Raw genomic sequence first — 13,093 nt, 5'->3', positions numbered from 1 at the left:
CCTTTTTCAAAGTGGACGTTTCCGAATTACAATTTTACCATTCACATTTTTCTTTCTGTTTAAATTTTTTTCAAGATCGATGGGTCTTGTTTTAAAAATTTATGCTAAAAAGCACATAACATTTATTTATCATGCCTCTTTCAGTTGAAGAAGGATCTAGGATCATGGCTTTTCTGGAACTACGCATCAGTATGCGTCGCACTGCAAGAATGGTGGGAAAGACGAACGGTCCGAACGAAGGTAAAGCGAAGGTACGAAGCGACTGGACACCATCTGAGGAGAACTTGGAATGGCAGACCCAGGTGTACCAGTGCCCGAGAAGATCGTTATATTATTTCCACTGTGTTAAGAAATCGCCACTAAAATGCAGTTGAAGTCCAGCAACAGCTACTTCAGACCCGGAGGGACTACATTAGTGACAGTACAGTGAGAAGAAGACTTGCTGAAGCAAATTTGAAACCCCGAACCAGCGAGTGGCCCAAAACTCGAGAGACAGCATCGAGTAGCGAGACTGCGATACGCCCGTGAACACGTCATGCAGTGGGATGAAGAAGAATGGTCAAGAATTTTATTTGCAGATGAGTCTCGATTCTCCCTTTACACTTCTGATGGAAGGCGAAGTGTTTACAAGCGAACTGGTGAGCGATACCTTCAAGCCTGCATCTCAGAAAGAGTCCAATACAGTGGAGGCAGTGTACATGTATGGGCTGGCATATCTTCAGAAGGTCGCACAGAGCTAGTAGCCATAGAAAATGGCACCCTCACTGGGCAAAGATATGCTCAAGAGATTCTCAATGAGTATGCAGGGCCGTATTTAGCAAATATGGGTGATGGATCGATGCTGATGCATCATAATGCCCGGCCACACACGGCTCATATCGTACAAGAGTATATTCAGGAGGTCGGTATCAGCGTGATGGCTTGGCCATCAAGAAGTCCTGATCTCAACCCGATTGAACAAGCCTGGGATGAGCTTGGGAGGCTAGTCAAAAATCGCAGACTACCACCTACTACCCTCAGGGCACTAAAGCAGGCCCTGGTAGAAGAATGGGAGAATATTCCCCAACATCGGCTCCGAAACCTAGTGTTCAGTATGCCAAACCGGCTCGAAGCTGTAATCAGAGCTCGAGGAGGCAATACCAGTTATTAAAAATTAAATAACATGTAATATATAATTTTAGTTGAATTTTTTTACACTAAACTAAAGATGTGTATTTTCAATGATTTATCTTTTTTAAATTAAAAATGTTACTAATGTATAATTTTAGTTACTAAGAATTAAAGCCTATAAAATTTGCAACAAAACGTTTTTAATCTTAAATCTCTACCTTCTATAGTTAAGAAAAAAAAAATTTGAAAAGTGTGATACTTACTTTTGCAGGCCAGTGTAGTTTAAGTATAATAATAAAGCGTTTATTTCTTTCTGGTTCATTGATATTCTAATTCATAGTGGTCCTCCTATCTGTTTCAGTTCATTCATCCATCGTATGAACTGCTTTCTTCTATCCCTATTATCTCCTCCGGGATACCATTCAGTTATTGCTCTAATCCATTTTGGTGTTCCATCCCTCATAAAGTAGTCCCCACCCATCTCCATTTGAACGTGCGTATTGTTTTCTCTATGCTTATGAACTTAGTTTGTCCTTTGATATGATCCAATCGCACTTTGTATTGGCGCTTTACCCCAACTTTTCTATTGAATTTTGGCAAACTTTTAACTTACTTAGTTGTTTTTGGGTAAGGGCTCAGGTTTGACAACCATAGGTAAGGCAAGGCAGTATGCAAGAGTTGAATACTTTTCTCTTGTCTTTTATAGAGATTTCCATATTCTTCATCACTTCTTTTTTTAATGACCAAGTTTAAGTATGCATAATTATTTTTAAATTAGAACATAGTTGCATGTTTAGCATGTGGAAGGCTCCTTTGTTTATTATAAGCAGGCTCGGTGTTTGACCTTTCCTACAGCCAACACTGGATTTCAAGCATTTTTTGTCTCGAGTGCAATCGCGTGTTGTTCAGAACAATTTCGTCTGACAAGATCAATATTTATTCTGTGCAATGTATCTAATGGATGTGCCGTACCATATCAGAGACCATCATATAGTATTTCTCTCGTTCTTCCTTAATAAATGTGTATCGTATTTTAACCTCAAAGGCTTTGTCCAGCAGTGGACGACTTTTGGCTGCAATGACAATGATGGTAAAAGTCATGTTGAGAAGATGAATAAATAGATTGCGTGGACAAATTTATAGAGTGGTTGTGGATAGTATTTCTTCCCAGGTCAAATCTGTGAAATTAAATGAAATTTATTTATTGGGTCGAATACAGTATAACTACATTATAGATCTTAAATTTATTGTAGTGTCTTCTATTCGGCTAATTTAAATTAGCATGCAAAAAGTTTACTTGAAATTAAAAAAAATCCTTAATACTATAATTTTTTGTCGATTAACCATTTAAACAGGAGTCCAGTAAATCGTTTCTGTGGTAAGTTTTTTATTTCGAGAGGTAGATGATTAAGTAATGTTATACACATGCGTAGCTACTATTTAGGTATAATGTTGTTCTGGGACAGTGGCCATAAACCATTATATCCGGTTATCTGGTGGAACGAGGATTCAATTCAAATGTCCTAAAAAGGGTGAGTATCGAGAGAAAATAGGGAGTTTGTATAAAACTGGGCGTGATAGAAAGGTAAGGTAAGGGTGGACATCCGCAGTCTCTGCCTACTCGTGCCTAAAATGTACACAGACGAACATTATGTATCTAAAAGGAGTTAGGTCTAAAGTACTTAGAATATAATCAAAAAGATTATTATTATATGGCTTTGAATAGTGGTTCAATTAATTTTCTGCCACCATGAAAACGATATTCATAGCGTAGCTGTGATAATTTTGAACGGCAGCCATCTTGGATTTTAAAGTACATATATACTTACTATACATATATACTATACATACATATATATAATCTTAAAGGCATTATAAAAACATATCCCTACCTTTACTCATACGAAATTAAACGACACATTTTCTTTTATATTTTCTTATATTCTATTTCGTTCCAAAAATTTATTATATAGGTATTACTACTTCACGGAGTTATATTCTTAAAGATGTCTTAGTTGCTGTAAAAACCCTAATTTTTCGAGGACCTGGTGATTGCGTTAAGAAAATAAAACACTTATTATTTATGTTTAAATGTTTTAATCACAGGATACAATAACAGTCAGATTTCATTTATATTTCCCCAAATCAGATTCCCCTCCAGATCACAGCCGACTCTGGAACAATAAGAATACACATTCGTGAGTTATTTGTGAAGAGGCGGACAAAGATTTTAACTTGCGCACTGCGAGTACTGAAGTTACTACAAGAACCAAAACTTCAAATGATGAATGGAAAAAAACCGATGCTCTAACATACAGTATTTATTCTCTATTTTAGATATGTATACTCTAAAGACACGAATATTTTATACTAAAATACTCTTTTTACATATTATTATATGTACTAACTTTTTGGCATATGCAAGCCATACTCATAAACCACAAAATAGAATTTCTATTACTTAACTAAATACACCGGTTGTTATCCAAAGCATGAAACTCAGACATTTCTGAACGCAACCGCGATAAGTTGAAAGTTTAAAATATGTTTGTAAATGTGATATGTTCCTGAAAATTAACTATTTTTAATAATTAACATACATGATACCTACTTATTTTCACACATTGCATGACCTTTTCAGAGCACGTTCTATAACTAACAATATAACTAACAATAAAATATGTAACTTTTACGCAAAACCCAAAAATAACTGAAAAAAATCTATTTCATTTTCATCACCTCAGATCCAACATGTATTGCCACCATCATATCGTAATCCTGAGCACCCACAGATATTTGTGCTCGGCCATCGCTTCCCACGTGTACAGTCTTTCCGCTACAATTGTTGTTCACTTTAGTGCCTGATATGACGTCACAGTATGTCCCAGCTGGGAGTCCAGTCTGAAATAATTATAACCTTAAATTCTATTGACTTAGAAGAAAGGGAGACTTTACGAAGAAAGAAACGTACAATCCTTAGTTATCAATGTTCGATTTCGAGTTCCCTCCTTTTCCTTCTAGATTATTAGAACAGCCTTAGAGAGTTGATATAACAGGAAAAAATAGATACGATGGGTACTTTCAAAAAAAGCGCGTACACCTTACTTAAGGGCCGGCAACGCTCCTGTGATTCCTCTGGTGTCGCAATATTATGTGGGCGGCGGCAGGTGACCCGTACGCTTGTTTGTCCTCCTTTTCCACATAAAAATATATATTGTTTACCTCGGAATCAACGAGAATTTTTTAACACGTAACTCGAATGAAATCTTTTTTCTACTCGTATTAAATCATAATAATAAAATTTTTCAGCATTCATTAATTTAGTAGTAGTTTCGATTGTCTACACTACCTTGAATCCAAGAATATAAATTTTGACGTACCATTAAGTTTTGGTTCAGATCCCAGTTATCGTTGTTAAATGCAATAAAAGCTCTGTTTCCCCTGCTAAAGGCGATCTGGTTACTTCCATTATCCCACCAGTTGTTCATCCCAGCATCACCAGCCTCGTTCCTGAATGCAACCATGGAGTAGATCTGTCTCCAGCGATGCTGACAAACCCACCCATTTCCGCAGGTCCCATCCTAGATGTTAACGACATAACAACTAAAGTAATTTTTTTTTCAAATTTTTTACTAGTCAGTAGATTATGATTATTTAATAGCACAATAATCTTTTATACACATATTCTATTCATTCACAAGAGTGCATAAATAGAATATTTATTAAAAGAGCCCAAAATTGTGTTCGTTTAGAGGACACGGGGACTTCTTGGTCAGAGAGTGTGGGCGAAGGTGATCCCTCACCATCAGATCTAGCATGTGTAATGAGTAAACACATAAGCTTTTAACAGCTCTACTCATCCATAAAAAAAATACATAGCTTCCATTAAATAGCTATTGGCGTTAAAGGCTAAACTGAACTTAGCTTAGCTAGAGCCAAGTTAGACGTCCACATTCCTGCCAAGCCATTGCGTCATAATCTAACATATTTCCTAGCTAAAACGTCAAAACTTTTAACAAATTATCCAAAGAATATTATATTGACCTCTTTAATACAAGTGTTACTCAGGTGAGGTAACTTGTGTTACTGCAACTTCGTAATTCTTAATACCTTGTTACTCGTATTAACGGCACTTAGTTAACGTGCCAAATTGATGTAAATAGCATTATGTGATGCATAGTTACTGTCAAGTGCACGTGCTCTTTTGCATTTTTCGATTTTTAGAAGCGAGAAGCTGAAATTGGTTTTGTTATAATCTAAGCTTAACATACATTATGTTTGTAAAGCTGTTGGTGTTCCAAACACAAAAACAAATAAATAATAGTTAATACAACTTACGGAATTAATAGAAGGTGATATAATGTTGCCTGCATTATCCATAGGCGGGCCTATCTCGGTGTCCCAAAAATCGAAACTGCTCATAATCTGTGGCTCACCATACGGATGCGCCAACAAGAAAGCAATAGCTGCTTTATACGGACGAGACAGTTTGTATGTCAATACATTTCCACCACCACCGTGGTCCCTTTCATTATCATGATTATCAATGAATGTAAGAGCATCACCGCTTTCCAACAGACCCCATTGTGTACCCCACGTTTGTAGCCATCTGAGTTGATTATTGCCTCTGAATGCATTGCTCAGTTCTGCTCCAGCTTTGAACTCAGTGACAGCTGCTAATGGTGTGTATTCGTCCCTGCTGATGGCTTCCCCACCGTAGTCAATAACTTCTTGGTAGATGTAAGGACGAGCGTTCTGTGGGAACCCGTGAGCAGTATTGAGGTTTCGTAGACGATCGTAGATGATGCGCAAGTCTTGAGGCCACATGTGTTTTGCTGCGTCGATTCTGTAATGTGCAGATTTCTGTATGATTAAAGTCCAAACTACGAGCAATAGGTTATTCTTGTATAAACACAAATTGTAAATTTAGATTATTAAAATGTTTGTAAGTTCTACTGTTTATTGAATAACGAGCTTCTGTCCGCCTTCTTGGTCACTTTTGGATCGCACTCGGGAATTTTTAGAAAATTCAGGATATAATATGACCCTTTTATGTATACCTATGGGAAATTTTACAATGAACAGCTAAGCTGTTAAACAACAAATTCACATTAGCAGAATTATTTTGCTAATGTCAATTTCGGATAGGGAACTGCGATGCCGCACTGAATTTTGAGGTTTTTAATGAAATCTGAGTAGTTAGCACTGCATTGTTATTGGTAGAGCACTGAACATTAGGAATGTCTTGCGTCATTCATTTACTTTTCTAATGAAAAAATAATAAAATAAAAATAAATAATAATAAAAAGGGGCACGCTTTGGGAGCATCCTCCACTGCATACGTCCAATGTCCAAATTCTAACAAATGAATTTGTAAAATTTAGAATACCCGCAATGTTTGGCCAAGTACTTATTGCTTCCTTCAAATACGCAATCTCTGATAACTCAGTAACCTGATAAGTACATAATTTACAAAGTTTTTAGCTTCACGAATCGGTCGCCGTGTAGACACATAATTGACAATTCAATTCAATTTCATTTTTTAAAAACATAGGTATTATTTTGAATAAAAATATTGACTCTGACTTTTAATTTTATTAAAAGGGTAGGTATAACTTATAGCTTTTAAATTATGTAAAAAATGAATATTACCTAAAACCAGCAACGCCTAAATCAATAAGTCTATTCATAAAATCGACAATACTCCGTCTCACGTGTTCATTGCTTTGATTTAAATCCTTCAGTCCTACCAGCTCACAGTTGCGGACCTGTAAGAAAGTTCCATACAATAATTACATAATAAGGAGAACAGTAGCGTGACTCAGCGGTCTTCTTGAAATTTATATCTACGTCTGGTGGGAGCGTTAGGGTTGGTATATACATAAAAGATTGACGACTCGAATGGCGCGGCGCAGCTTATTTAAGCTCTGTTCAAACTGAGGCGAATAACGCGCGGGAAGCGAGACGTGTTTTAGCGTAATTCGCTCGCTCGCTTAGCCTCTCAAACTGACGCGACTTCCCGCGTGTCATTTTTGGTTATTCAGTGGAGAAACATCATGCATTGTGAGATCAAACAATCCTGCCGGGCGTCCCGCTCTTGTTTCGCTTCAACTTGGGCGATTACTCGCGTCAATTTGAACACGTCCATACAAGTCCCGCGTTCCGCGCGTCGCCTCAGTTTGAACAGAGCGTTAACTGGGACAACGACCAGTCTCGGCGGCGTCGAAGACTCCCAAGATTGCTTAGCGGCCTTTTAAGTCGTGTGTAGGTGTGCTTGCGCCGATTCGAGCGCTCTCATATGAAGTTAAAGTACTCTTCTATTACTGTATTGTGCCATAAGATAATATATTTCGCCTAATTAGCCAGACTTTTAGGCGTAAACCGTGATTGTCTTCATGATTTTGCATAAAAGAGACAGAATGCACTTGATCCATGAATTATTTAAGTCCTTCAAATCACAATTCACGAATTGCACGGTGCCGATCACGCTATTGTCATTAATCTCATAACATTGCTAGAATCATTGGCGAACTCTGTTTCGTTGTGAATTACTGGATTTGCCAGGCATACCACTAGTCACACCTTCTTCGACTGAAAGTTGGATCTACGGCTATGTTCCTTTGAATTTGAACCCACCCAAAATTTAAAGCATATTGTATTAGACTGGGATGTATCATATGAGCTGTTATAGTTAAGATTTAAGTCAAATTTTACGTTAACAGTAACGCTGACTTTAACATAGACTGCGGAATAAATTGCACCATCATATTCCTTGATATAGTTAAAGTTAAAAAGTGATATATCAAGTCAATAACGAATATTATTTGAAAATTTTGACAGGTCGCTATTTAGCTATTTAACATTAACAACTAGCTTTAACAACAAATGCTTAAACCGGTTACGGTTGACAGTTAAAGCTATGACGTCTCTAAAAATTGTCAAATGGTGCAACACATTTTTATGGTACTTTAACATATTTTTTTGGTAAAGTTAGTTGATACAACCCAGCCATGACAATTAAGTTTATAGATAAATTCCTGATTATTAACGAGGACTGGAATAAATAGTGTCATTTAATAAATAACTGGTAACAAAAATATTATATAATAAAATTAATTGAAGTTTTATTATTTTTCATATGTCCTATTTGTATGTAACACCAGCGGGAAGCATCTATTGGAATGAATACTTCTAAGGCCTTATCCACACTGTACACTGCAAACGAAAACCATTGAAAGTTCTCCCTTCTTTTTCACTTGTCTCTCATTCCCTTCCATTTCTTAGCTGTCTTTTGTTAAATCTAGGACCAGTTTATGTGGCTGTAATCGCGACGGCCGCCTTCTTGACTGAAGCACAGTGTTGTGTGATACCCAACTAATATGCTGAGTAGCAAACCTTTTTGGGACAAAACATTGCAAACACCACCTTATTATGTTGATATAGAATTAGCCTTACTTTAGTTTTTTCTTTGGTTCTTAATGTATGTTCGTTTTAAGTAGATTAGGTATGTATATATATTTTTTATAATTATTTAATCAAAACAAATCTTATAACTATATGTATGTATGTATATTATATTCGTAATAATTTTGATAAGTTTTTCATATTATTTGTTATGATATTTTGTAAATGTTTACCTGTATTTGTAGTGTTTGTTCCAAATAAAGATATAATTTCTTACTTACTTAATAAGACCAACAGTTTAACTAATTAAAAATTTATTTGAACTGTGTAACTTATTTTATTAAGTCATTCTGTACAAACACGCCACAAAAGTCTTTCTTCAAATACGAAAAAGATTGACTAAGTATTACGAAACACCTTTATAAGGCAGTCTGTATAATATACCTTTTTTATGAAAATAAGGGACGATGATAGATAAGTAATTGATACGCCCTGCACATTACAATGCAGTGCCACTCAGTATTCTTGAGAAAACCCAAAAATTCTGAGTGGCACTACAATTGCGCTCGTCACCTTGAGACATAAGTTGTTAAGTCTCATTCACCCAGTAATTTCACTAGCTTTAGTTCGAAACACAATAATGTTCACACATTACTGCTTCACGACAGAAAAAGGCGCCGCTGTGATACCTACAATCTAGCCGTCATCCTGTACAAAGGAGCCTGGTACCTACATAATATGAATGAAATGGATAATGAAAAGGAAATAAATCGCGATGCAGATTGTGCATATTAAATTGAGAGATTCAGATCATAGCTGGAGTTTGGACACTTACCCTCCAAGCGTTATTTACGTAGTCCATTCCATCGATGACACAATGTGGCCAATTGAAATGCTCCCTAGTGTAGGGAACAGCAGGATAATACCATTCTCGGAAATTGGCGGTATTACCAGCTGTACCAACATTCTCTGAAGGCTCACCCGTCATGTGGTTGATCACTGCATCAACGTAAACTCTACAACAAACAATTTGTATTAGCCACTATAGCGTGAATTAAGAAGTTCAATCTTATCTATTATACCTTCTTAATTTAATTACTGTGGGTGATACCTATAGGTAGTCATGTTTTATAAACAGTTCTTCAGACCCCTGATAAAAATCTATATGCACCGTCTGCTTTAAAGAATTAAACCAAGAAAACTAGTTTTACAAATTACTTTAGTTATAATTAGGTACAGAATTGCTACACTTTCCGAAGGCGTCTCGGCCGCAAGGAGTGAATTGTTGTCCGTTTTACACATTCCATGACCGTGGATGCTAGTCCTTCAGTTGGAATAATAAAATGAAATATTATATTATAAAACGATTGTTATCGTACTAATAATTCTGGTAGCATTACCGCGTTGCGTAGCCCTATTGAGGCGCGTAGATAGTAAATTTGTACATTCTCCGCGCCTCTGGGCCCCACGGGCCAATTGTCTTGACAACAAACGGCACAAAATGTATGACTTACTGAGACCAACACATTTGCGACGTTTTTTATTCGCCGTAAATTATATCATATTACCTTACTCCAGCGTTATTACATCGTCTTAACATTTCACTGAATTCAGCTTCGGAGCCTGATCTTGTGTGAAGCGCGTAAGACATTGGCTGGTACCTCTCCCACCAGGGTCGGTTATATGCCCAAAGCACTACATTTTCATTGGGAGGTGATATCTGTGACAAATTAAATATAATTATTTTATGTTTAATACTATTTATGCGAAAGCTGTGATTATGCTGAACTTATGCTAAGGCAAATGTTACATGCGTCTTTTATTACTCACAGAACATTCTCAATTATTCTTAAACAAACTTTTAGTTTATTTATTTAAATTGGCTTTACTCATTAGCTAGCATAGCTTCGCACCATTCGGAGGTCCTACAACAGGATGAGTGTAGTGTGGTGTTAATGGTGAGCAATGCGTTATGCTGCACTTTCTTGTTCCTTATGGGGGAGGACGAGGAATTCCAGATATTCATGTAAAAATCCCAACCGTAAAGGAAGAAATATAAAGGTATTCTGTGGCCTATAAAAGGGGAAGTTGAAGTTGTTACATCTGGCTACAAGACTTATGAATACAAGTTATTGTACATTTTGACTGAAAATAATGTGACTAGGTTTTATTTAAACACAGTGTGATTTATAAATTGGAGTTGACACAACACAGGCTGTGCACTCCCGAACTATTTAATTAACATCAAATCTGACTGAAGCAGCTGTGGGGTTGAGTGCAGATAATAATATATATCTATAAATTCTTCACGAACAGTCACCAGATTTTAAATAATAACCTAACTCTGAGTGCAGATAATTTTCTATATCTACAAATTCTTCACGAACAGTCATCAGATTTTAAATAATAACCTAACTCTGAGTGCAGATAATTTTCTATATCTACAAATACTTCACGAACAGTCATCAGATTTTAAATAATAACCTAACTCTGAGTGCAGATAATTTTCTATATCTACAAATTCTTCACGAACAGTCATGAGCTTTTAAATAATAACCTAACTCTGAGTGCAGATAATTTTCTATATCTACAAATTCTTCACGAACAGTCATCAGATTTTAAATAATAACCTAACTCTGAGTGCAGATAATTTTCTATATCTATAAATTCTTCACGAACAGTCATCAGATTTTAAATAATAACCTAACTACCACGTTTTCGATAACGTAAACACTTTATCACCTCACGTGTCCCCGTGTCAGATGTTGTCCCGCGTTTCCTAGAAGCTCGGTGCCTTCGTATGGACTCGGGAAAAGTTTTAAAGTATTTTGTAATTTTAAGGTTCAGTTAGTAGGGCAATAATTGTCATAAGGTGTATGTGATTACGTAACATTAACGCCCTATGTTACAAATTAGAGAAGCCCCATAACTGCGTTGCCACTCTTTCTGCGTTCTGTAGTCTGAGTGATAAATATAAGAACAAAGGAACTGTATACAATATACCTGAATTCCACCGAATCCTTTAGGTCCCAAGAACCGCTCGCATTCATCAGCGATGTCATTCCACTTCCATTCGAAAAGGTGAACATTCACGGATCTTCCGCTGGCATAATACGGATTTTTGTACGCTGATATAGTGCTCAGGACCGTGAAGAAACTTACTATGATGTGGAGACGAACCTGTGGAATATTATGTCAATTTATGATCATCTCTTGATCATCGTCGTGCTCGCTTTATGCCACTGCTTGTGGCGGTGACGTGGGGCGGGTCGTTTCCTTCCCTAAAATATGGTCAAGGGAGTCCATGCGTCATGCTCGTACCGGGAAATCTGCTTGGGTTCGGGACTCGAACCCACGACCTCTGGCGTTCCGTGCCAGCGCTCAAAACAAACTGAGCTAACCGTTCGAGTCCCGCATCGTTTATATGTGTATTTTTGTTGCATGGCTTTGCATACATTGTAATTGAAATGATTTGTAAATTTAATTGAAAATAAGAACTTGTTATACCATTCTGTTTTGAAAAGAGCAACCTCAGAGTTTCTTGCTCGTGCTTCTCTAAAGAAATCTGCCTTCCGAACGAGTTGTATGAAAAAATTACATATTTCAAGTGTAATGCAATCTAACTACGAAATATAATATTTTTGATTTGACTCTATGTCTTGATGATGCTTGAGCAAAACTGATTATTTCAATCCTAATTAATAGGTAAGAAAGATACTACAGAGTAGTAAATTTACAAGACTTTAGTGACGCTGACAGGTCGTCGGTTTATGTGAAACTTGATGCACTTTACAAAGTTTGTTTGAGGGCTCTGAATGGTATCAGCTACATCATCATATTACATATAAATGCATCAAATAATAAGACGATGATCAATTAGAGCATAGTTGCCTGTAGCCTTGTAGGTAGGTCTACGTATGTATTGGCTTACGTGTGTTTACAACAATCGGCATTTCAGCATTTACCTTACTGATTTTTGTGTATACTAAGTAAAATTGTTTTGGAAATGCAGGAATAAAATTTACGACCTTGACTCAACAAATGAGTTCCTTTTTCAAAAGCAGCTAGAGAATATTGTTTTTTTTTCTAGAATGTGTATTCATATTCTAATGCGAAATAGTTAAGAAGAGGCAAACGCTTAAGGAATAGTTAAATCCAAGGTCTTTACTTTTTTTGGGAGAATGCTCTTAGCTTGGGGATCCGCAAGTCTTATCGGTTGGATAACGTGGCTTTGCCTAGCAAGATGTGTCTCACGTGATTCTATCATGCCAGACTTCGTTGATCGATGGGAAAGCATTCGCGGTGTAAGTAAGATTACGCCTTATTCCTACTGTAGTCAAGAAGACTAAAGTATTTTTAATAACAAAGCATTAAATCACAGCAAATGTGTAGAATATTTCCAGAGGAAGAGTCAGATTTAGTCTAATGAACACTGATTAATCCTACCATTGCGGATAGCAATAATTGTTCCCACTACGGTCTCACCAAATATAATTTTATGATTTCATAATTTATATAAATAAATGCAGTATGTCTTGCCACTTACCATCTTGTGCCACCGAGTCCAACAATAATGTTT

General features: G+C 36.5%; 1 protein-coding gene across 2 annotated transcripts; it reads right to left on the bottom strand.

The window, feature by feature from the left end:
- Positions 1–3,209: 3,209 nt before the first annotated feature.
- On the bottom strand, positions 3,210–13,093 carry LOC126972170 (alpha-amylase-like). 2 transcript variants are annotated; one of them, XM_050818774.1, is made up of 9 exons: positions 13,061–13,093; positions 11,518–11,694; positions 10,083–10,234; positions 9,350–9,530; positions 6,763–6,878; positions 5,449–5,956; positions 4,491–4,691; positions 3,850–4,011; positions 3,210–3,284 (listed from the first exon to the last, which is right to left on the bottom strand). In XM_050818774.1, exons 1-9 carry the CDS (start codon positions 13,061–13,063, stop codon positions 3,273–3,275), a joined length of 1,512 nt encoding a protein of 503 aa, XP_050674731.1. In that variant the 5' UTR covers positions 13,064–13,093; the 3' UTR covers positions 3,210–3,272. The 2 variants fall into 2 exon arrangements, with proteins under 2 accessions (XP_050674731.1, XP_050674732.1); XM_050818775.1 differs by lacking the exon at positions 13,061–13,093 and adding an exon at positions 12,961–12,978.

This window comes from Leptidea sinapis, chromosome 25, assembly GCF_905404315.1.
Source record: "Leptidea sinapis chromosome 25, ilLepSina1.1, whole genome shotgun sequence".
NCBI lineage: Eukaryota > Metazoa > Arthropoda > Insecta > Lepidoptera > Pieridae > Leptidea > Leptidea sinapis.
The sequence above is the reverse complement of the archived record's forward strand: the minus strand, read 5'-3'. Positions and strand labels throughout refer to the sequence as shown.